General features: G+C 47.6%; 1 protein-coding gene across 1 annotated transcript in view; it reads left to right on the top strand.

Annotated features, from left to right (window-relative positions):
* Positions 1 to 21,516, top strand: part of GRID1 (glutamate ionotropic receptor delta type subunit 1) — a 534,516-nt gene extending 513,000 nt beyond the window's left edge. Inside the window, exons 12-14 of the mRNA XM_042960192.1 lie at positions 5,470 to 5,636; positions 10,842 to 11,082; positions 21,088 to 21,516. Coding sequence (XP_042816126.1) covers positions 5,470 to 5,636; positions 10,842 to 11,082; positions 21,088 to 21,516 — 837 coding nt within the window. The remainder of the gene's footprint in view (positions 1 to 5,469; positions 5,637 to 10,841; positions 11,083 to 21,087) is intronic.
* Positions 21,517 to 25,705: the final 4,189 nt, after the last annotated feature.

Below are 25,705 nucleotides of genomic sequence, written 5' to 3'. Positions count from 1 at the left end.
CCCTGCACTTGTCTTTGTCTACAACTCTTCTCTTTTCACTACACTGTGCTCAGGAGGGGGGCCGAATCACTAAAATTCCCCTCTGGGACAGTGCGGTCACAGGAGAGATGCTTGCCAAGCTGTAGAAAACATGGGCAACACAGCAGATTAAAAGAAACCAACAGAAGTCACCCATGGTGGCATCACCCCAAGATGACCATGTTGGTATTTGGTGCTTGGTTTCCTTTCTTCATAAACATAAAAACATTATTTTTACATGATGATTTAAAAAGGATATCACAGTGCAAATACTCCAGTGTAACAGATTCTTTTTCACTAAACAGCATAATACTGGTTCTCATGTATTTAGCATCTACTATATGCCAGGCAAGGTTCTAAGCATGTCACATTTATCGAGGGATTTAATCCTCATCAGAACTCTGTGAGCAATGGACCATTTTGCGTTCATGAGAACTGAGGCCCAGAGATGTTAAGCAACTTGCCTGCACTCACACAGTCAGAAAGCAGTGGAGCTGGGATTCAAATCCATACTGTTGGAGCCAGATCCAGGCTAGCCCTTGTTTGCCACAGACAATTGTTTCCCTTAGTGATCATTGCTCTCTTTAAGACTCCATGGTAATGGTAATATAATATTCCATCATTTAATACTGTCATTTGCCCAGTTGATTCTTAAGTTTTGAACATTTAGATTATTTCCAATTGTTTCTAGTTTAAACAGTGTTACTCTGAAAATCTTTGTACAAACATCTTTTCAGAAACTGAATAATTCCTTAGGATAGATCCCTAAGGGTGGAATTGCTGTATATGCACATTTTAAGAGCGTTTGAGTCTCCCCACCAAATTGCCATTCCAGAAATATCGTGCCAGCCCACATTCCTACCGGCAGACTGTAAAATTGTCCTTTTCTCCACAGATGGTCTGGGTTTTCACTGTGCATCTTGTAATTTGGTGCAGGTGTCACTGTAGCCAGGGTTCAGGCTGTGCATGGCAATGCATTGCCAGTTCATGAACATGACCATGGGAGCTAACACTTGGGACACCTGAGAGGGCCAAGCTCTGCTTTGGGTGAAAGTGGACTCTGGGAGAGGCACTAGGTGTGCCTCCAGATGGCGAATGCACATGAGGATGCATCAAGTGTCCAAGGAGTCCCTGATATCCTGACAACCCCATCCAGAGACAGTGTGGCCCGTGACCTCCATTTCACAGGGGTTCAGCAGTTCCACAAGCCACCACGTTTCCAAAGCTGGAGAAAGACAGTCATTGCCATCTCAGTGTGTTCTGTCACCAGCAGCACTGCCCTGGGAAGTGCTCAGAGGGCAAGGACACCAGGACCAACTTCCCCAGCCCTTCCTTCATGGGTCCAAGCAGGGCAGAGGGGACAGCACAGCCTTCTTTGGAGCCAGAGTGCTAGCTTACCTTAACCTGGCTCTGCCTTTCATGATCTGGGTCTGTTTGGGACAACTCACTTTGTTTCTCCTTCATCTGTCAAAGGGGATGGATGTTCTGCCCTTTAGAATTATACCAGGGATGGCAAAGGAATCAGGGCTCTGAAAGTCCCGGCACCCAGCAGGTGCTCTGCACCTTCCCTGTAGCTGGCACTGTAGACACCTGATTTCCTTCAGCACTTTCTTTCCAATTACATTTGTGTTCGCTGTTTGCAGTCCCAGCATTCTTGTTTTGGGGAACAATGTGGTCGCTTGCCCCTTTCCAAAAGCAGTTAGAATGGAATAGAAGAGCATAATGAAGTTCTTGCCTCGAAGGCTGTTGTCTCTGGAAGTTTGTGCTCCAAGTGAGTTCTGCGAAGGGCAGAATCAGCTGTGCAATGAAAGGCAATGCAATCTCATTTTATTATTGGTGTGGAGCAATGGAGAGGGAGTCCTCCAATATCCCAGCTCACTCGTGGCTTTGTTTATTGTGCCCAACCTTCCTCCAGCCATAGAGGCTGATCACATTCCCCCAAATGTTAGGGAGGATGCTCTAAATGCTGGGGCCAGGCACCCTCGTATCTCCATCCCTTTCCATTCGTTGTACTCCAGCGTACATGTGGACTGGGCACAGAGTGGACTTCAGGGAAGGGCTTGGATCCTGTTTGCTAAGGTACTTACAGGGAGATATGTCAGGGGTGGCCTGCTACCTGCTGCTATCCTGACTTCCTGGGGATGGATGCTCAGATGCCTTTGACTTTGTCTAATATCAAAGCTGTTCTTTTCCTTCTATCCCTGAATCTTCACATCTTTTCATTTTTTATCTTTAAACCAATTGCCTTTTCTTTCCCTTTTAGGGAAAGGGGAGAATGAAACAAAGCAAAATGTTTAGATGCAGCCCAGGGAAATAAGGGCTGTATTTGGGTAATAGCCGGGAAATTGGAGAGCTCTGCCAGGCCTCTGTGTTGTATTGATGGGCAAGGGCACACAGGGGAACGGAGATCAGACTTGGTGCCTGTATAGTGTGTGATAACATAGATTGTGTAACAAGATTAAAGAAAAACCTTTAACCAGCTTGTCCTAAGAATCACTAATACCACTCCATTATGTAATAATCCTATCCATCTTTTGGCATATTACATTTCACATGTATACAGAACAATAATAATACTGTATCTATCCTATTGTTTTATACTACTTTAATTTTGTGTATATATATGCTTATGCATATACGTATATTTCTGTGTATACACACACACACACACACACACACACACACCAAGATTTGTGGATAAGCAGCACAGATTGTAGTTTTCCACAAATTGTGGTTTTCTACAAACCATGGAAAGCTGGTTTGGGCCCTATTAGGGAGAAACATGTCTTCAAATTTGGGGCAGGTGTGTGTGTGGAGCTCATTCTTCATGGAGACAAGAACGTCTATATAAAGGGGACATAACCATGATGGGTAGTGTGTTTGGGCTTCTTATAGTGGGTATCTGAATATTCCTGAGAGCATGGCCAGGCCTAAGAAGACTTCTGTGTTACACAGAGTCTGTGACACACCAGGAAGATGGGGAGATATCTACAAGGTCCAGAAAATTTCCCTGGAGCCTAACAGACTTGGGAGGCACAGGGAGGGATCTGTTGCTACATTTTACTCAGCATGGGACTAAGAGGAGGACATAGGAAGCTCTGGGATGCTGAGGAATTGGGGCAGAGATGTTGGGGATGGAGAGTATTTTCATAAGGCTAGAGCCCAATGCATCTGGAGCCTCTGATGTGGTCCACAAACAAGATGGGGCACATTAGTCTCTCCAGACCCCCTGTTTAGGCATTGTCAAGTATATTAGGGACTGGCCACATGCTCCTTGAAGCAGACATAAACATAATAGTAACTTTAGTGTCTGTTTAAAAATGGGAAGACTCGCCACTTCAAGAAAGAACTACTCTCCCCTCTTTTCTCGACAGCCTTCCTGGTTAAGGGATTTGCAGCTGAGACATTGTCAGCATCCTACCCATGTGTTTCCTGGCTTCTCGGCTTAGGTCAGCAAGACAATAAATGCTTCCTTCTTGCAGCTGCGCTCACCTGTCACTGAGCCCAAACCGGAGCCGCAAACACTTGTGACTTGAAGGAAGCTAAGTACCCCCAAAGAATGGCTGCACCAGGTTTTTGTCAGTCGGTTTCCACTCAATCTGAGCCAGTCTATTTCCTTTTCCTTCTTGGAACATCACTTGAAAGGTGGAAACGAACCTGATCTTAATTCTTCCTTCAACATGACATGCCCTTTTGAAACCGTCCAAATAACAATGTCTGATTGTCATGTTGAATTGCGAGCGTGGATGTGAAATGCTCCAAAGTGAGACCAAAGCCAAATATTAGGTCATAAGTCAACATTTTGCTGAGAAACTTGGATACTAAGAGGTTGAAAATTTATATCTTTTCAAGAGAAAACTTGTTTGCCAGCAGGAAAAAATTTCAAAGACTGTTATCTTCCCATGTGGAAGGAGAGAAATGAGTGTAATTTTGCAACCTGGGTCAAAGTCCTTTAGGGACTTCTGAAATTGGCTTGGCCATGGAATGCAGCTTTGATGTAATATTTGGATTGCTCCCGGAGGTACAAGTCCATGGGTGGCACAGGTGCGTGTGTCATTTCTTACAAGGTCTTTGGGAAAAATTGTTGAATGGCCAGGAGCAGCCTCTTCATGCCGGGGGGCGCCATGCTCTGCTCACAAATCCTTTTGATGGAAAACTTCTGAAGAAAAAATGAGCCATTTTGGCCCATGGGCATTTTGGGTCCTAAAAGAAGTAAAATCTTGACTACCTTCACCTAAGTAACAATAGCACTCTTTGGAAAGTCTCAGTGGACATGAAGACTCACCTGAAGCAAGAGATCAGCACAATGCCCATGATGATGCCACAAAACTTGTAGCGTGCAGCTTGATCTCTTGTCTGTGATCTTTCAGGCCTGCCACCAAGCCCAGACTGAGGTCTTACAGCACCCAGTGTGAGTTGTGGTAAGAGGGAAGAAGTGGCAAAGAGACAACTGTGTGCTCACTCTAGAATAAAAACCAGGCACTTGGCTACATTAAGAACATTATGCTCTATTTTAAGTTGGCCAAGTGACAATGTCTAGTTTGCATCTCCTTCCAAAAAGCAGAGCAGCTCACATTTCCCCTGAGTGTCCAAGTTCCAGGCAAAGTCAGAGTTAAGGCTCAGGATATAACTGAAGGTCTTCTATGGATGGGTGTGATGGGGTGGGACTTCAGCATGGCCATGGGCAAATTCCTTATGAAATAATCTGCAACCACTGCATTGATATAGAAACCTCCTGTGTGTGTGTGGCTGTGCGTGTGTGTGTGCACTCTTGCTTGTGTGCCTGTGTGTCTGCGCATGTATGTATGTGTTTGTGCATGTTCGTATGTGTGGGGACACTCTTGTGTGGGCAGTAGAAGGCACGTGGCAGAAACGCAACCTGGCACCATAATAATCAGGACTCTGACTTTATGGGTTCTTCCCTATGCATAGCAAGTTCAAGTTCATGACTTATATATAGATATTTTTTATGACTTAGATATTAAGTCATAGCCACTCAGGGCACTAAATCTAGGGCCATCTTCCACATTCACCCTAAGCAGGGCTCAGCCAGGTTCTAAGTAGAAATACTAACTGGGTGCTATTACACTCCCCCTAAATCTCTGAACAGAAAATCTCAATTCCCTGGGTCAGACTTCCTGCACTTTTGAAGGTGAGCCTGCTAATCTGAGAAATAGGTCCCTGCCATTGTGAGCAGGTGGCTAGCCTTAGAGCTCACCTACCACTCACCTTTCCTACCTCTCTGTGTGACGTGTGCTTTCCTGGAGCATACTGGAGATAGCATCACAGCCTTTTGTGTCTAAACACAGCGAGTGGCAAGCCAGTGGCTTGCTGTGCTGGCTTGTCGGCAGGGGATCGCATTGGAGGGTCCTGCAAATTTCATCACTGAGCTACTCGGTGCTCAAAACTGATACAGGCCTACCTGACTCCATGGTGATTTTGGTCTTTCAGGCAAAGAAGGGGAACTACGCCTTTTTGTGGGATGTGGCAGTGGTGGAGTACGCAGCCCTAACAGATGATGACTGCTCTGTGACTGTCATTGGCAACAGCGTCAGCAGCAAGGGCTACGGGATCGCCCTGCAGCACGGCAGCCCCTACAGGGACCTCTTCTCCCAGAGGTAGGCACCGTCAGCTAAGGGGGGCTTAGAGGATAAACTTCTCTTAGGAGGCAAGAGCCAACACAAGCTTGGTTCTTCCTCACGTGACCTCAGCCCTGATTGTACACCAGCACATGCTCCTCCATCCACCCCAACTAGTCCCATGCCAGCCGGGGACGACGAAGAGGAAGTATGTGGTCCCATCTCATGAAGGTGCATAGTCTCGGTGGGAACTGTGATGCAGGCAGGCAATGCCAGCACAGGGAAGTAAGTACAATGGAGAGGCTATTCTAGAAGTGGAGGAGGGCAGAGGAAAACAGCTAATCAGAACCGGGAGGCCAGGGAGGGCACCTAAGGCCTGAAGGGTGAGTAGGAGGTAGCCAGATAGGCCCAGTAATGTAAAATTAAGTGAATAATTAATTGGATCGAAGAAGGGCCCAATACTTACTTATTATTATAAGTTTTAGGAAGTTCTAAAATTGGCTTTCAGTGGGAAAAGTCAGTGAGGGAAGAGTCAATGTGGTCTTGAAAAAAAGTGTGGTCAGAGAAGCAGATTGACTGCATATTCATGTGCACATGGGCTGAGGGGGCAGACGCTATCTGCTGGGGCAGGCAAGGGACCTGCCTCCTCCCCATCCTCCCCAGATCAGCCTCCTGGTAATTAATACTAGCAAATGGTAGGGGGAGGGCTGGGGTAAGAGGGGAGGAGGGCTTTATAGGCCTGGGTATTCTAGCCCAAGCAAAGGCACATGGATACCCTCCACCAGAAGTGAAACATTGTGTCTAGTTTGTGTTGGCCTATTAAGCTTCCCATGTAATTTGCTGGTGGGAGTCCATCCCTTCTTGAGCCTGGTCTACTCTAGACCCTTGGGCATGATCAAGTTTCCAAGTGCTCAATCTGAACTCCTGGCCAGCTTCCTTGAGAAAAAAAGTCTGTCATCAACACCCTGCTTTTACTGCCAGAAAACTTATCTTAGTCTTTGACTAGGGGTCTTGGCCTTACCAGACAAGGTGAAAGTGAGGAGCATTGGTGAGCTCAGTGGCCTGCTCACTGGGGCTCCTGTTCCTAAGGACATCTGTGCCTTGGGCCCATCACCCACACATGTCTGTGAGGTGACATCCTGGTGAGTGAAGAGGGCAGGACTAAGGAGCTTAGAGAGGAATCCCAAAGGACAGGCTATCTTGGTCCACCAAAATCCAAAATAGCAGATGTGTCCAAATGAAAAAGCTGGCATGGTACCCAGGCTTAGGGGCAACACCAGTTGACTGGTAAACACAGGCATCCCAGCACTGAGGATAATCCATTTGGAAGGGCGAGAGTTGTTAGAGGTCATTCATTTAACATCCTGAAGTTCAGAGAGGCTCACTCATCCAGCTCCTGGCAGAGTTGGGAGGAGAGTGCATATTAAGTCTCTGTGTTGCAGCCTCTCTTGGGCTGAAAGCATCCCCCCTCCCCTACCTGGGCAGATGGGTATCTACTTAGAAGGAACACTCTGACCTCAGGTCGTCAATGTACGACTGCCAGTGGTTCTTTGAGAGGCTCTCCGTTGTATGATGCCTACAGAACCGTGAGCTGCCTCTAGTTGGGGCATGCCTGAGAGGAGGGAGGGGGCAGATCCAGGAAACAACGCACTATGCCATTTACAGGGAAAAAAAGGCCTCACAGAAATCACAGATCCCGGTCTTATCTGGAACTGCTGTAACTTTCTTTCCCTTCATCCTGGAAACTAAGCTGTTTCCTTGAATATGGGTACACGCCCTTGCTTTGGCAGAGGACAGGTTCTATAGGCTGTGCCTTCTAAGTGTGTATGGCAGGGTTGAGTGCTGTAGCCTGTTTGTGGACCATGGCATGCAGGGCAGGCATTCAATAAATGTTTAACAACCTAATAGCCAGTTATAGAGCACCTACTGTGTAGCAGGCTCCCCAACTATTGACCAGAGGAAAGCACCTGCAATTATATCTGTCTGGAAAATAGAACAACTGGCTTCAGGAAGTGGCTATTATCGCTCCGGCTTACTCATAAGCAGGAGTATAGATTATTATGGTGTGCATTAGTTTAGCCTCGTTCTAGGACTGATTTTGTGCCCGTGACTTGTTTTATCTTTCCTCTGTTGCTTACATGTTTAAATTTTCTTTTTGATTTGTTTGTTTTTACTTTATTCTATGTTTCCCTATAAACTGCCTTACATTCTTCCTGAAATAATATTGGGCATAAAAATGCATACAATTAAAAGGAGCAGGAAGAAGAGAAGCATCGGTAGAACTAAGCAGCCTGCCTGATGTTGCAGTCAGTGAGTGGAGGAGTAAAAATCAGACCCTACAGCTATGCTCTGGCCAGAGTTTCGTGGTCCCGTAGACCAGAACCTAACTCTCAGAGAGCCCGCTGACTGCACTTAGCAGCCTGATTATCTGGAAAGAGCATGGCCTCCCGGGTCAGCACGCCCCAGCTCTGAAGAATAATCTTGCCACTTTCTAATTGCAACCATGAACAAGTCATCTAGATGCCAAGCCTCAGGTCTTCAAGATGTAAAACTGATTCACTAAGAACTACTTTGCAGGCTGCTAGGAGGATTACAACAATGGGAAATGATCAGTCCCTACTATGTTCTCAATAAAAGGCAGTGCATGTCAGTACTGGACTGGATAGGGCTGCTGGTCAGCATGGCCATCAGACTGTGCAAATTTTACCAGCTTTTATGGAGCTCTTATTACTTGCCATATCTTGAGCTGAGTGGTGCCCATGTGTCCCTTTTCCATTTTCCACAGTCATGCTGTGGTAGGAGTTGTTATGATCTCAGATTTTAGTAATAACAGCACTGAAATTGAGAGGTTGCATACCATGGCTAGTGTGATGGCACGGTCTGTGTTTGCATGATGTCCATCAGAGCAGAATCTGTGCTAAATACAAAGCTCTGCTGTCTCTCCTCAGCGAGCCATTAGTCTACCCACGAGTCTTCTCAAAGCCCTGAGATCCTGCATATCCAGCCCTGGGGTTCCTATAACTGCCAGGAGGCCCAGCTTATTCAGACCTGCCAGCATAGACTTAAATAGTGGCCTTTCAGCATGAACCAGTGGCCAGCTTCTGTAACATGTCCAGCGCCATACAGAGGTATGGGACACTGAAGCTGCCCAGGTGATCATGGGATGTGCCATGTGAGATATCTTGTGCTCAATGGCATACCAAACACAAGCCCAAGGCGCACAGGTGCACATGGCAATCATGCATTTATCTCAATGACCAAGTCCCTGCAGGCACCAGTGGCATATTAAGTCTTTTGTGCTGACTTGTGTCCTTGGCTCTTAACAGACATTATCTCATTATCTCACCATGGCCATTTTAGCTTAGATTAGTTTTCATGATTCAATTAATATATTCATACACATATTGATGCAGCCAACATCCATTGATGGCCCAAGTTGTGCCGCCACTCTGCTTGCTCAGGAGAAACCATGGAGAGTAACACACAGCCCATCTTGAAGGATCTACTCACCTAGTGGGGTCGTGGATCTATCTTGCAAAGATGAGCCAGCCAAGGTTAAGCAGGAGCAAGTCACTTGTTCCGTCATACCCAGCTGAGATCTGGTGCCTCCATTCCCTGCTTCTTGTACCGAGCCAAGCTATTCACAGCCTATGAAAGGCAATGCTATGCTGGATCCATGATGGTGAAAGGTCAGAGGACCCCCTCTGGGCTGTCACCTTCCCTCTCCAACAGCCACAGCCCATGCATGCATGCACAGCCCATAGACCTCAGCCTCAGCTTATGGTCACAGGTGGCCTGCAATGCAGGTCCAGGGCAGAGACTGCTCAACTGGACAGTTGGAAGTGAGCTTCTCCTGGCTGTACAGAACCACTTCTCCTGAACTGTGTACACCCAGAGAGCTGAGAATATGGGCTCAGAGAGGTCACAGCAGGTGTTATCACCTGGATATATCACCACGTACCAGGCTGAAAGTCTCCCTCCCCAGATGGAAAAGCTTGGGTATGAGGAGGCTGGGGACTACCAGATTCTACTAGCTCACTGTTCAGACCACTGAATTACAGAGGGAGTCCATAAAATGCCACAAGAAGGAAAACCACCATCCAAACACCTGCATGGGGACTACAGGAGCCCAGGGGTTTGCCCCACCTTGGTGATCAGGATGGAATCCAGACTCCCTCTCATACCTTCTCAGAACCGACATTCTCTGCTCTTCCTGCTTTAGCTTCTTCTCCCACCATCTTCCTCCTCACCCATCACTCTCCAGCCTCTGTGGCCATATTTTAGCATCTCAGACATGCTGAGCACTTAGCCCAGACAAGACTTTCAAGCATGGCTGTAGTTTTTCCTTCTTGTTGAATGCCATCCCTGCCAACCACAAAGTGAATTTGGCAAGATATTTCACCTCTCTGTGCCTCCATTTCCTTCTGTATAAAAATAGGAGAATGGAAGGAACCATCTCAAAGGGTTGACATGACAATTAAACACTATCTGTCAAGCACTTAGCATATATCCTGGCACATAGAATATGCCAGACAAGTGTGAGCTATTTGATGACTAACCTTCCTTCAGGTGGCAGCTTACCTGTCACTTCCTTGATGAGGTCCGCCCTGTAACCCCCCTGGTCTGGACACCCACCCAGTGCACCATTTCTTAGCACCTGTACTTTCGTGGCATGGTATTGATCACAGCTTCGGTGTCCACATTGATTGCTCTAATTGTTTCAAGGTCCATGTATGTGTCTCTGGACTGCACCCTCAGCAGTGTTGAACATCACACATAGCGCAAGGCAGATACTCCTCAAATCGAATGAATGAATGAGTGATTTGGGGAATCCTGGTGGGAGAAACTTACAATGGATTGAAGGTTTAAAGAAAGCATTTTTGCAAGTCCACAGTCCAAATATTGCCTCATCCAGTTCTATATTTTCCTATTTTATCCCCAGAGCTTGCTCCCAGTCCCATGTGAAGGGTCCTTATGTGCTTGCTATTGAACTTTATCCATGGGCAGTGGTAGGAGGGGGCATCGAGACTTTTAAGGAGAAAGACAAACCTGATGTATATTTTGGGAAGAGCACTGTCTCACAGTGGGAGAATGGATTGGGGAGGGAAAAATTGGGACAGAATAAGAGCCACCACGGTTCAGCGTGGTCTGTGGAAGGGCCAGCATGGTGGGGAATGGGCCAAAGCCCCCATGACCACACTGATGAGGCCAGTGGCTGTGGCTCATGTGGATTGTATCTTGCAGGATCCTGGAGTTGCAGGACACTGGGGACCTGGACGTGCTCAAGCAAAAGTGGTGGCCTCACATGGGCCGCTGTGACCTCACCAGCCACGCCAGTGCCCAGGCCGACGGCAAATCCCTCAAGCTGCACAGCTTCGCTGGGGTCTTCTGCATCCTGGCCATCGGCCTCCTCCTGGCCTGCCTGGTGGCTGCCCTGGAGTTGTGGTGGAACAGCAACCGGTGCCACCAGGAGACCCCCAAAGAGGTCCGTGCCCTGAGTCCTGCTTCTCCTTTCTGCATCCTAGAGGCAGGAGAGTCATACTGGGCCACTCGGCGGGCGGTTTTCTTCCAGTTAGTATTTACCGAAGTCACTTGTCTAGAGGCGGCAGTGTTTTATTTGGGGGGATGGTGTCATTGTTTTACTTTGATTTTAAAGCAAGAGAACAAATGTAGGGGATGTTTTTATGCTTGAACAAAGTGCCAAGGCACCAGCCATGGCCACTAAAGTCCTGTATTTATCTATAGAGCGGGTACAGCATGAGCAGCGCCAGAGAGCCCTTCCCCACCCTGCCCCGCCCATGTGCCTCCACCCTGACCTGGAGAGACCAACTGTAGGGTAAGAGAGGAGATCTCATTCCTTCTTGGTTCTCTTTGCCTTCACATCAAGGGCCACAGGGCTCTGCTCTTCCAGCATGCAAGTAGGGCCTGGCCCCTGCTTCCCCTCCCATCGCCCCTTCTCCCCTTCCCTTCCCCCTCCGTATAGGGCCCGGCCTTGCCCATGTTCCTCCAGGAACACCCAGCACAGGGAACTTTGTGGCTCTGTCCAGACTTCAAGTTCTGGCACAAAATCCCTCCTTATGTGTGCCAACCACAAGCTGATTCTTTCCACAACACTTCCTTCCGTTGGGGTTTTGTTCTTCTTTGAGTCCATTTTTTTATATGAAGCCTCCACCAAGGGACCCTGGAGCCAGTTTCCCTAAGGGAGGGTGGCAAGGAGTGCCATTTGGGGATGATCTGTGCCAGCGGAAACCTACACACAGGCAGGGAGACATAAGCCGAGCCACTGGATTGCAGGGCTGCCCCTCTGTGCTGCCTATACCTCAGCTTCTTCTGAATTCTAATCAACAGATTATGTTGCTACAAACAGGTGTAAATTTCAAACAAGATGCAGCAAAGTAACCAGCGCCAAATCCAGAAAGGCAGTGTCGCCATGGCCACCATCTCTGCAGCGTGGAGAGACTGGTTGGCCATACCCCATATCAGTCTGTAATGGAGCGCCTGGCAAGGTGGGGGTGAGGACAGACTTTCCATTCATACCAGGCAGCAAGCTCTCTGTCATCACACTTAGTTTTTGCTGGAAGGATCTTGCCATTTGATTCAGCATGTTGGAAATGTTCTGGGGACATCCATCTTCCTCATCTGCCTTCTGTGTGCTTTCCTGCAAGGAAGTGCAAAGTGGAAAAGGCCTGGGTCTCCCATGGCCTCAGTGCTTCTCTGGTCACCCCTGGGCCACGGGTGAGAAGGAAGGAGGAGACTTAAGGGAAAGCCACTGAAAGGAACAGTTAATGGTTCTGCTTGAACTTCTTTTGCTCCTGGAAATTTTTTTGTGAAGAAGTCATTGAGAGGGACTGTGAATTATTCCGATGAGTAGTTTTTAGGAAAGTCTGCATATATGTCCCCTTACCAGCCTCAAGTCTATATGTACAGAAGCCTCAGCATGTACCCAGGGTAGGGTGGTCCTGGAGCCATCCCCAGTGGGACAAGGGAAGACAAGATCCCATTGCATTCACTCTCCATATTGTTTGGTTTGGGTTTGTTTTTTTCCAGACCCAATCAGCCACAGCCTGACTTCTCAGTGCACATGCCCTTGGGTCAGGGGAGCAGGAGAGGCTCTCTGGGTGGGTGAGCATCTCCCTGTCATGGAAGTGCTGACCTGGGATGGCATGGGCAGAGTGGGTGCCCAGGAGAAACAGGTTCTGCCCTCCAGAATGTCCCATATGAACTAGGTGCAGAGAGAGGCCATTCTTCCTTTGGACAGGGCATTCTCATCTGCTTCTGGTCATCATGTCCCTTCACATCCCCTAGTTTAGTGTTTAGTGACAAGCCTAGCCTGGGCAGCCAAAGTGAATGATTACTCTGTGTGTGTGTGTGTGTGTGTGTGTGTGTGTGTGGAAGAGAGAGAGAGAGAGAGAGAGAGAGAGAGAGAGAGAGAAGGAAGAGGGGAGAGAGAGAGAAGGAGTGGTGAGGGGATTGATTTTTGGAGATATAGAAGGCAGACGTGAAAGAGAGAAATACAGAAAAAAGACCAGGAGACCAAGAAATGACCCAGCTGTGAGGAACAGCTCTCTTCTTGTCAGCAAAGCATTCTGTCTTCTCCTCTGGCTTCTGCATAAGCCCAGGATCTGAGGCATAAGAGAGAATGAAATACATTGGTCCTGCCTAGAAAATATGGAAGTTTCTGCACCTGCCCCCAACTTGCTTCCAGACAGGAATGAGGACCAGTGAAAAGACAGGTTGCAAAAGCATGGTAGCTGCCTTTCCTCCAGCCCCTTCTGGTGTTGCTAAGGGTTGCATGATAGAAGAGGGAAATATTCCCCATCTTTTTTCTGTTTTTATGAGTTTCTGATTTTCAAATGAAATTTCTCCGTCTCTCTTCTTCCTTTCATAAATATATGCCTGTGGGGGAACAGTCCATGTCCCCAGGGGGCTTACCTCTGCAGGAGCAGATGTGGTAGAGAGGTTGACCAAAGCAGCCTCCATTGATCAAGGCTATTCTCAAGTGAGCAGAGGGTACCATGGATGTACTGAGGGGCACCCAGCCCAGCCTGGGGTCATAGGGAGGGCAGGGGTATCAGTTAGTGAAGAGCTCCTCCCAGTTAGTGAAGTGTTGAAGGGTTGGTACAGATCCTAGAGCTGGAGGTGAGATTGGAAGTTGCCTTTCGGGTAGGGTGAACAACACGGAGGTAAACAGTCATCACACCTCCTGGAGCTGTGGGGGCTGGAGTGTCGCCATCAGCAAGGGGATGTGAGTGGAGGACACTGGATCAGGGAGCAGGGACTTGCTCTAAGGGACTTGGATGTCAGGCCAAGTGGTTGAGCCCTCATCACGGAGGGAATAAGAACCAGGAGGGGGTTGAAACAACAGGATATTAGAAGCATATCTTTCAAACCTTCCACAAATATTAACGGTATTTAATCCAGAACCACTTTGTGTTACTGGTTGGCTGTGTTTTATGGAGCAGCATTCTCAATTAGGTGAGAGTGTCTGCTTTACCTTAGAATGCTTCATTTTGGGGCACTGGCTGTATTTCTTAAGAGCCAGAAACCTGTCTTTGGGTGTAGTTCTAGTTGTGTTTAATGGCTTGTGCTGAGATGTCTTCAGACTTTAGACACCTACTTGAGGAAGAGTAGTAATGTGCGTTCAACCCCTTAATATTCATGTGGATTTGAGCTCGTATTTTTTCTAAGGAATCAGACTATTATGTAGTTACCCAGTGCAGGTGAGTGCAGCAGACTCTGTGGTTGCAGTAAAGAGCCACCCTCTAGATTTATGGGGGAAATGGAGCCATTGCTCTAAGAATAAAATATTCATGAAATAAAGATGAGAACCGCACAAATGGGAGATGACATGAAGAGTGAGGGATGAATCATCCGTCACTGGGCTGGGAGCTTGGAATGTTTGTGCTTCCTGCCTTGCCTGCCCTCCCCACCCCGTCCCTGCTTCCGTCGCAGACAGGAGCTGACAGAGGCCAGGGTGGCCGGGCAGCAGCGGCAGAGTAGCAGCCGGCGGGCCAGCTGCTGTCTGTGTGGCTGGGAAGCACACGCCTGCTCTCCGTGGAGGATTTGTGTCAGGGGACACCCCCTTTGGCTCTGCACCCTTCTCTGCCTTCACTCCTCTGATGCTTCTTCCAACTCCATGTAGAGATTTTTCTCTCCTGTACCTTTCCCCTCTTCCTTTATGCCAGCCTCACGGGGTTGCTCTGAGGTTCAATGAGGGAAGGCATGGAAAGTGCCATAAGCGGCACCTGCCCATGGGACATGCTTGGCGAATGGTGGCCAAGGCCCTATTCCCTCCCAAGGACCTTGTGATGGGCAGTAAGGGGTGTGGGGAGGACAATTCACATCTTAGGGCACCTTCTCTGTGCCAGAAAGATTACATGTTGTCTTCTTAACTCTCCTGATTGCCTTCAAGAGCATTGGAGGAAGACATCTTTGGCCCTAGAGAAATGAACAGCAGAATGGGCAGGGACAGAACTGGGATATGATTGCTGTGTCTGCCACTGGGCCTTCCATGGGGTGTGTGCAGGAGCAGGGGTTCCTGCCTGACATTTGCCAGAGGATTTGGGGAATTAAAAGTGTAGCTTGGGCTTTTTTCCTTGAGCCAGGATGCCGGCTCCTAGCGAGGCATTGACATCCTCTGCACCCCAGTTTGTCTCTTCAGCCACAAACTGAGTCTGGCCCAGTGGCTACACTCCTGATGTCAGACCTCTTAGCATGAGGGTAAGGATAGCAAGTGTGCATTTAAGCCCTTATCCCAGGAGCTATTAGCAAGAAGAGAGTGAATGCTTATCTTACACCAATGTGTATCTCAAAAGCAGCTCAGACATCACTCCCCTCCGTAAAATCTCCCCTGCTCACCTCTATGGGCTGCTTCCCTGGGTGTATGCACTCATGCTGGCTGATTCCAAATTGCTGCTAATGGTTTACTTGCCTCTCACTGCTTGGAGTCTGTTGGCACTTCTCCACCTCCGCATTGCCATCACTTTGCCCAGTGTCTGGAACAGTGGAGCCTCTCGTTAAGAGGTGATGAATATAGCCGAAGTATTGAGCACCTTCTACATGCCAGGGACCAAGATGGATGCTTTACCAAGAACATTAGCTCATCTGGTAGTAGGAGCTCAAAAGTGTTTATCGAATGAATGAACCAGTCTGGGCTCCTATAAAGAAAACGTTATTAATGTTAAATTGTTGTGTAATCATTTCAGCTGGATCAATGACTTTCAGTTCTGGCTGCACATCAGAGGTGATTAATCCTGGAGGTTTTTAGAAATACAGATGCTTGGGCTCCATTCCCCAAAGGGTCCTGTTAGGTAGATCTGAACGACTGTAGTTTCTAAGAGCTCCACATGTGCTTCTGACATCCTGCCAAGGATGAAAACCACTGGTCTACACAATCCTCCCAAGGGGAAATTGGGAACACACAGCTTGGCATAGTTGGAAAGAGCCCAGGTTTTGGAGGTAGGTAGATATGGACTCTGATCCTGATGCTCCACTTAGCATGAAGTAGTGTGACCTTGAGCAAATCTCTTAGCCTCAGTTCACCCCAGGTACACCTACTGCTACCACGTATGATGGGAGATGTCCATCAGCTCTCTCTTCTTTTTGCCCTCCCCTGTGGAATCTGTGACAGAATCCATCAGAACTCTTTCCCAGTGATGCTCTGAAAACTGTCCATCATCTCTTGAGACCACTTCATTAACTGCTCAATTTCTTTGCTCTTACCTAGCCACTACTTTCAGACCTCCAGACCAGTCCTTTAGGGCTGGACAAGTCTTTAGAGCAACACTTAAGAAGTTCGTATTGATGGCATTTCCCCCGGCCATTGGGTCTCATTTACAACCCGGTTGGTGTCAGTGGTAATGGGAGAACACCTCTACAACCATCCCAGTCAGGTGTGAAGTCCCCTGTCCCATTTTGTTCCTGCTCAACTTAAAGTAAAAGCCATTGGACACCAAACAAAGCCTGTTCTAACGAGTCCCATGTGTAACTGGCTGTTACATAGATGATAGTTTAGTTAATTACCATTTTCCAGTACGCTGAATTATTTCCACGTTGGTGAACAGCGGCTTAATTACAGAACTTTATCTCTCTGCAAGACAATGCCTGGGAGAGGGTCCCCAGTAACCTCTTTTGGTGCATCTGTCATCATGTTTAATATGAGGTGAGAAACACAGAGCTGGAATTCAGCCGGATTCGTGGATAAATGCAGTCCGTGGATTTTATGTCATATTCAGGGATGTTTGACTAGGTCAGTTACCTACAGTAAATTAATGAAGACAGCAGCAAGTTTCCGTACGGTTGAACACCAAAAACTTGAGATAATGAGGATGTAAACTGATGTAGTTCACATAAAAAAGTCCATTATTTGAATTTGCATAACATAATAGAATGTCCCATTTTGTCTAAAATATAGATAATTATTCAAATCACTCCTGCCTCTTTCCTTGAGCAGGTGGATTATTTCTGCCTCCTCGTTCCTTGGCCGGGGACTACTGGAAATGACTTAGTGTGTGCTAAATCTGTGGCCCCAGGTGATCCAAGACGATGCTTCCAGGCTTTACCGTACAAGGTGGTTTTCTCCAGTTTTCTGCACTTCAGATCTGACCTCTAGACGGCGGTAGAAGCAGGCAGCTTAGAAATAGATTGGAGGCTCAAACAGACTACCTGTGTTGGGGGGTGGGGAGGCATTTTCGTAAGTTTTTCTCATTTTCTGTCCAGTTAAACAATCAAATATGGGCAGGTCACGATGCCACCTTGTTCTTCTGGGATTTGTTTTGTGTTGGAGCTAGCTACCAGCGGTAACAGAATTTGAATAGAATGAGGTCCCACTGGTGCAGAGAGGATTAATTACTTCACTGCCATTTGGGGTGGGAAGGTCTCCCAGGAAAGTCTGTTCAGTTAGTGTGGATGTTTTCTCTGTGTCCTGACATGGAAAGGTTATAGGCTAATGACTAACCTCAATTGGAAGCTGACACTCACTGCACAGCTTTACAGTCCTTGGAACTGCTTCGTTTGTCCTTAACTTGAGGCAAGAAGAAACATATATGGATTTAGGAAACTATATTCAAGCTCTTTCCTCCAAAAGTACTGATTCTCAGGTAATTGGGCTGTAGCCATACCTACGCTCTGGGCTAGTTTTTATTCTAGATGCTTTGGTAGTACCAGATCAAGTCCTCACAGCTGTGATTATTATGCTAGATTGGTGCCTAGTCTCAACCACTTTTATAATTCCATCCCCTGAACCTCTTCTGCCTTATACTTCTCGGGTGAAGGATTTCATCTCAGAGACCTCCTTTGTTCACATTTTTCTTCAGAGTATTTTGGGTTGTTGGTCTTCCCCCAAAGCTCTCCTTCTGTTTTGTGGCCCTGGCATTCGATAGAGAGGGCTCCTTTCACTTTGTCCCCACTCTCAACTCTCTGCTTTCCTGTGGTCTTCTTGGACAGGAAGTTCTCCTTTCTCTATCTCTAGACCCCTGCAAAATGGGGAGCATCTCCTGAACACTTTCTGAGAAAAAGGGTCATACCCTTTCTTTTAACTGCCAGAGTGAACAGGACTGGGACCAAGATACTTGCCTTCCCCTCCAAATTAGTCCACTTTTAAATGTGACTTCATTGTGTCCCCAAAAGGATTATTAGAACCCTGGAAAGAAAATCTAAAGGAGGAAATGGTGAGATCATGCAACTACCCCATTCTTCCAACGATCCAGGTCCATTGGTCATCGGTTTTTCTTCAGTGGAAACTGAAGACTTTGCCAGCAGGGACAGCTGGCTATCAAGCCTTCTCCAAGCTTTGCTGTCTGCAAAGAGAAAGGGAGGTTCTATTATGAGACCCTAAAAGTTTCTGAAATTCTCTCTCAACTAATCCAGCTACCAGGATCTCTGATACTTGTCTTCTGCCCTTCCCATATTTTGAAATGAAAATAGCCTATAGATGCAGATATTTACCAACACAGCTGTGGCACTGAGTTTGGCCAGTGGAGATGACAGATTTATCTGTCCCAGAGTTTATCAGGGGCACACAGCAACCATGAGAAGGCTGGAGAAGCAGGATGGGTGGTGGGCAGGAGTCAGACTTGTCCAGAGAACCTGGGGGGGGGGGGGCAAGATCTAGGAGGACAGTCATGGAGCAGAAAGTTTGTTGAAGTACTATTGCATTATTGGATGGACAGTCAACTCTTTTCTGTCTCTTTATCTCTTTGTTCAGGATTCAGTTCATTCCTATTGTCCTTGTTTGCATAGTGGTCCTTCGTCTTAGCTACAGGCGGGCAGGGCACCTTCCAAACTGTTATCCAGTGAGAAGTAATTCCCTCAAAGCAAACAGACCATGGTCTTAGGAAGGGATAATTGATGCTTGGTGGTCTTAAAACAGCCAGAGACTACTATAGCAGTTTAAAAAACTATTTAAAATGGTTTCATATGCAAGACTAACAACAAAGCAGATAAAACAGAAAGAAAAAGGCAAAGTTGTACAGAGCTGGATCAGCATGTTGTAAGGTAATTAAGAGAACTTGAATTTGGTGTCTTGTAGTTTTTTACAGCCTTAAAAGAGTCAGTGAAAGACATTGCATGCATTACATTTAGTCAGGTTAAGTCAAGGCCTGGTAGTCTCCAGCCACTTTCCCCGATTTTACCCAGGACACTTGCCACCTAGTGGTGTCCTCAACTTGGAGCTGGTTTCCCGGCATCAGTGAGCTGAGCTCAGCTGTGTGGGGCTTCAGATCCCTGGAATGTCGGCTCTGCCCATGGAGCTATGCCAGTGAATTCTGATGTTGTTCCATCTATGATATGGAGCCATGCCCCATAGTACCTTCCATCCTCAAATCAGTTGGCTTTCTTATTCTCAGGTCTCCTCTTGGCCTGGGATGAGTTTCTTATTTTCTTGTGGGGGTTGTCAGTTTTCTTTTTCTGTGAAAGGTTCTGGAAAAGGCAGAAGCCAATGTCTGACTACCAGTCTTGAGCTCAGCAGAGGTGTGGAGAGAGCAGTGGCCCTGCCTTCTCCACACCAGGGGCCACTGAGAAGAAGGAGTAAACTGCAGAGGCAACTTCCTTGCCTGAGGAAGGCTGGGTTGAGACTTCATGGGGGTTAGCAACCCATGGGAGAGGGGCATTCACACCAGCTACTCAGGGTGGCCTCTTCCTGGGAAAGATCCTCTCCCACCAGCCTTCTAGGAGCTCAGAACAGCCACTGGAATGGCCCCCTAGATTTGTGTGGTTCCTTCTTTTATCTTTTGAAAGCCCGTTGAGGGCCTTTACATCTGTGGTATTTCTAACTGCCCTATAAGATGGGCCCGGGACAGGCTCCTCTCTCTATTGTACGGATGTCACCATTAGACAGCCTGTGGTGTTCTATCTCAGAGCAGAGCTTTGACATGGTATTTCTCTAGGAGTTTGACATCAGGGAAGTATGGGTGGTAGGCATGACCTTGCCTGTCGCATTGGCACTCATGCTGCCTAAAAATAGGAGTGGAACTTTGAACCTCATTGGGGAGCTGGCATGGCTCCTTTGTGGACACCTGGTCTTATGCCCCACCTCACTGGGGGGAACTGAGCAAATAGAGTACCTCATCTTTGTCTTTTAGGAGCTTTCAAGCAGTTTGGCCTCCTTGATTTATTTTGATATTGTAGACAAAACTTCAAGTTATTTGAAGTGAATTTTATTCTCTTTCTTAAGCACACAAATAAACAAAACCATTTCCTTGCCACCATTTACATTATGGAGAAAGAGCCGAGTGTCAGGGTCACCCTCTTGGCTGTCTCTACATTCTTGATACTGGGAAAGTCATCTAAGCCCTGCAAAGACCCATTCTTCACCATCTCCACCATCTTCCTCATCCAGGAACCAGCTCCATGGGCCTTGGAGACAAGGACATGCCTGCTTGCTGGCATCTCTGGAGATGGAGAGAACAAGGGTTTTAGGGTGAGCCAGGCGCCCACTTCCTGCTTCAGCCTTCCCTTGCTGCCTCTGCCATTCACAAGGGTGGTGATTCCAGGGAGGTCACTGACCTTCCTGAACCCAAGCCTCCTTTTGTGTCTGATGGGGATGATCACATCAGGCCCTTTGAGCATTATGAACTCCGTGGTAAATACACAGGACACCCTGGGGGCTCAAGGACCAGTTCCTTTTATTCCCACGGGAACTCCCTTCTCCTCCTTCTGTCTCTGCCAGTTCTTCAAGGCATCTTCTCGCAGGGGTTGCCTCTGAGTGTGACCGTGGTTCTAGGCCAAGTGAGGAGAGAAGGTACATGTTGCCAAGGCCTGCTTTCTGGGTCTTTGCTACCTTGGGGCAGTGTCCTAGGCCACCAGTTCCCAGATAACTGAAGTTCACCCAGATGTAGGTGAGGGGGTATGGGAGGAATGGGGGGGAGGCAGTGCTCACCTAGTGTCTACCAGGCTTAACATGCCTAGGGTCTCCAGGCCTCCCAGAGTTTGTAGAAAGCCAGCCTTGGCTCATGTGAGGGCTTGGCCTGACCTTCCTGTGCTTTCCCTCCAGGACAAAGAAGTGAATTTGGAGCAGGTTCACCGGCGCATGAACAGTCTAATGGATGAAGACATTGCTCACAAGCAGATTTCCCCAGCGTCCATTGAGCTTTCGGCCCTGGAGATGGGGGGCCTGGCTCCCAGCCAAGCCTTGGAGCCGACGCGAGAGTACCAGAACACACAGCTCTCGGTCAGCACTTTTCTGCCAGAGCAAAGCAGCCACGGCCCCAGCCGGACACTCTCGTCAGGGCCTAGCAGCAATCTGCCGCTGCCCCTCAGCAGCTCGGCCACCATGCCCTCCATGCAGTGCAAACACAGGTCGCCCAATGGGGGGCTATTCCGCCAGAGCCCGGTGAAGACCCCCATCCCCATGTCCTTCCAGCCTGTGCCGGGAGGCGTCCTTCCAGAGGCCTTGGACACCTCCCATGGCACCTCCATCTGACCGCGCCGCCTGCCCTCCCGCCCGCCCATCCACCCACCCGACCAGCAGAGCTTTTTAATACAAGAAAACAACAACACAAACCACACACACGTGCACACACACACACACACACACAAAGACTCTTTCATTTTTCTTGTACATATGTGTAAATAATGACAGAATGGAGTGGGGTAAAAGTGTATTTTGAATATTCCCAATTTTCGAAGTCAGTAAAAAAAAACCACAAAAACTGTATGAATGACTTTGTAAATTTTGTTCTATATGAATAAAAAGGCAAATTACTTGTGATCATTCTGAAGTGCCAAAGAAGCCCCCTGTTCCTGGGCCTTTCTGAAGGCAGGAGGGGTGATCAGATAAGAAGCCCCTTCCTGCCGGGGGAGAGGGGAAGATAAGCAGCCAGTCCCTTTAGAGGAGCCCCAAATGCTGCTTGTTGCCATGTCCCATGGTTTCCTGCCAAATTCCTCTGCTCCTGGCCCTTGGTTCCTCTTTAATCCTCTCGGGTAGATAAACAGTGAGCCAGCATTGGTCTGACCCCAGGCCACAGGGCTATACGGTGATCAGCTGTTCCTGTCAGCCTGGGACTTAGGAGACTTCCAGAACCTGGGGAGTCCTCTTGTTCACCCACTGCATGACACAGTGTGCAGTGGGCCCAAGAGAAGCACCCACAATGAGGCGACCATCTCTGAGGGCTTTGATGCTGACATGCTCTAGGGTCATACTATTGGCCTTGTGTTTTTTTGCTTTCTTTTCCTAATTAGAAGAATCAACAAGTGATAGAATGTGGGAGAAGGCAGGTAGGCTCCATCATTGCCTTGGGAGGCTTGGCAGTGGTGGGCTTGTCCTTGTCCATGGGGATAGAGAAATGCTAGCTGTAGTGTGTGGACCAGGTGAGGTGGTGAGACCAGGCAGAGGGAGAATAACCCCTGGGATTTGTGACCTGTGGTTTCGGGTCAAAGGGTTATGGTGGAGGAGTGGAGGGAGGTGCCCTAGGTGAGCAGACCAGTACTCTAGGCGGTGGGCAGTGCTGGGAATAGTTTGTTCAGATAGGAAGGAGCCTTGGCTCCTAGAGAAGGAGCAGCAGAACTTGGTGTGATGTAAACACAAGTAACTCTTCATCACCCAGGGAACTAACTCCAGAATTAAAAGGATGTCTCCAGGTCCGAAACCCTGCAGGCAGTCTGCCAAATGGGGCCAGAACACAGTGTGAGGCCTTACTCCCTGCTTTGCCCCCTTCTCCAGACAAGAAGCCTTCAAGCGGTGATCCAGCCAATAGGCAGGGGCCCCTCTCACTGAGATTCCCAGGATTATCCCCAAGCTAAGGAACCTACTGGTAGCTCTGTTCCTTAAGGCTAAGACAGCTAGATAGCCACGCCTCCCTCCCTTGTCTTTCTTGGGACAATTAAACCTTATAACCAGACAAAGAACCAGTAGGAGCAGAGCAGTTTGAGTAATCTGAGCTGACGACAAAGGTGATTCTGCTCTCCTAACCTGCCAGCATGGTGCACACAGCCCACATTGGGCACCAAGAGGGCTGGGCTCCCCTCCCCATCCCTGGCTGGGCAGTCATCAGGGAGCTGAGAGCCCATCTGTGGTCATGGAACAATACAAAGACTATTGACTGCATCTCCTATAGCCTTGTAGAGTTGCTCCAGAGGTGTATTTATGAGGGTGATAACTAGCCCCGGATTGATTTCTTTCCTGAAGTCCTGACTGACATGATTGAGCAGAAAGGAACGGCGGCATCACATAGTCAGCTAAAAGCACCCTGGAGAGGAGAGTGTTTATAATTATGTTATTTATCTCTGGATGCTGAGAATGGCCTGATGTTAGCGCTCCCCAGACAATCCATTGACATTTCTCCAATCAGAGCGTGGAGAACCAGGAGCTGGGTGCATGCGCATAGTGAAGCCTAGGTGGGCGACAGTTACCCTGAGGAAGAGCAGGCTTCATTTTCTTTCCATCAGCACTTTGGGGGGCCCTGCCCTGGATGGCCAGTTTTTCATATATATCTATTTTTTTAATCAAATTCTGGTCTCACTGCCTTATCTCACTCCCAAGTCTGTTTTTTCCTGAGATGATCTGTCTTCTGGGGTACGCCATGGATGTCTTCTTGGACAGCTTTGCTTAGAGTGGGTGTAAGGGGAGAGAGATGGCAGGTGTGTGTGTGTGTGGGTGGGTGGGTGGGTGTGGGTGTGTGCATGTGTGTGTGTGTGTGTGTGTGTGAGAGAGAGAGAGAGAGAGAGAGAGAGAGTGTATACCTTTGAGGAAAAGGCATCCTGCTTATTAAAAAAAAATCCTTAACACCTCATGGTGTTATTTATTCTTCACCATGTTTATGTTATTTTTTAAATTTCCTACCCTTGGCATGAGGGGAAATGATTGATATTCAAGTAAGTTCTCAAAAAAAAAAAAATCCCAACTCAGATTTCTGTGTCAGCTCAGAATGTATCTTTTTTTCATGCTTTGCTCTTTGGATTTATAACTCTGTTTAGACTATTCCATACATTTTAGGTATATTTTGTGCCTTCAGACACTGCAAATAATAATCAGCATTTGGATTAAAGTTGTTTAATAATAAAACTTGACTTTGCTCCCTACCCTCTTCTTCTCTTCGGTGAAGAAATGCTATCTGCTTGTTCCCAGGGAATGCTGTGGTCATGAGCTGAGTTCTGTCCTATTGGCATGGGCAGTGGTGAGAGAGACTTCTCTGACCAAGTGGGTCTCAGACATGCCTGGGGGTGGAGGCACACCCTCCTTACCCGGTATATGTCCAGAGTCCCTCCATATCAACCAGGGGGCAACGTGAGGGACAGGCTGAGAAACAATTCTAATTTTCGGTTAACCTAACAATTTCCTGTAAAATGTGAGTTATTAGAAAACTCATGGGAGAGAATTTATCCATACTGCATGGAGAAGTGCTCCCATGGCCTTGTGGAGTGAACGACTTCTTAACTGTCAGTTGACTTTGTTTCCCTCTCTCATCCCTACACTTCCTCTGACCTCAGATAAGTTGTTTCTCTGTGCTTAGGCCTAAGGGCTAAGGCACTGTCATTGTTTGAGGGACCATGGCATGGCTTTTCAATAGCCAACCCTCAGAGGATGTGTCTGTAGGTACCATTCTCCAATAAATATTAATCTGCCCGGAATCATCAGCATGGGCCCTGGACCCCCCAGATTCATATACTCCCCACCACAACTTTTTGTATCACAAGGTTCCCCTCTGACTTCTAGGCCTTCCAGGGAGAAGCGGCTCTTCTGTCAGCCTTATACCAAATAGGGCCAACCCAAGGAGTTTGGTTTTCATTCTCAAGATCTCAACTTCCAGGAACTGAAAGGATAGTGTCTAGTCCTTGTTCTTGTGCCCCTGCACCAATGAGAGGCATCTCCAAATGCACCAAACGGGTGCAAATTCCAAAGGCTGAGGGGCAGAGAGGCAGAGACCCAGCAGACACTCCCAGATTATCTGAATAGACAGATGGATCTGGACAGCTCTCCCAAAGGCTATGTTTCCTTAAGGAACTGCCCAGTTCCTAAATTCTAAATCTTCCCAAATCTTGCCAAGGTAGAACTAATTCCATATTTAATTTTGTCTTCTCCAGCACTGAAAGAAGACCAAAGACACACCAAGGAAGACAAGATCACTGGGCCTGATGGCCATGATGGTACAGAAGGGGTATTTGGTTCCTCTGCTATTTTGGTTCTCATTTAATAATCATAGAGAGGGGCAAGGTCTGGTGGATGACCTTATGCTTTGCATGACCTTATGCTTCTGAGACGAAGGGGTTACTCACGGGCATCTGCCTTCATTTTCAGTTCCCTTTCTTGGGGAGCTCACGTTTCACTCCCATAGACATGTGCTCATGAATTAGCACCTGTGTCTCAACAAAAGCCTTGTTTTGTGCTCTTAGCTTTGGCAACACGAGATAGATGAAAGTTCCAAGAATTTTTAAGTGACCTTTCCTTAAGGAAAATAAATAAATAATAGATAAAGAGACACAATAAAAGAGAGCATTTCTGTTCGTAATGTAATATTCCTTATACCGAAAACATTATTTTATTTCACCCCATTAGTTGCTTTTAATAAATGAAATCATGTTGGGTTCTTATTATGCTGACCCTTCATACCTGGAAACTCCAAATAGGCAAAAATTTTCTATGCTAATAATTTTAATTATTATATTTTAACCCC

Source organism: Panthera tigris, chromosome D2 (genome assembly GCF_018350195.1).
Source record: "Panthera tigris isolate Pti1 chromosome D2, P.tigris_Pti1_mat1.1, whole genome shotgun sequence".
Classification (NCBI taxonomy): Eukaryota; Metazoa; Chordata; class Mammalia; order Carnivora; family Felidae; genus Panthera; species Panthera tigris.
Note: the sequence above shows the minus strand (reverse complement) of the source record. Positions and strands in the feature narration are given on the sequence as shown.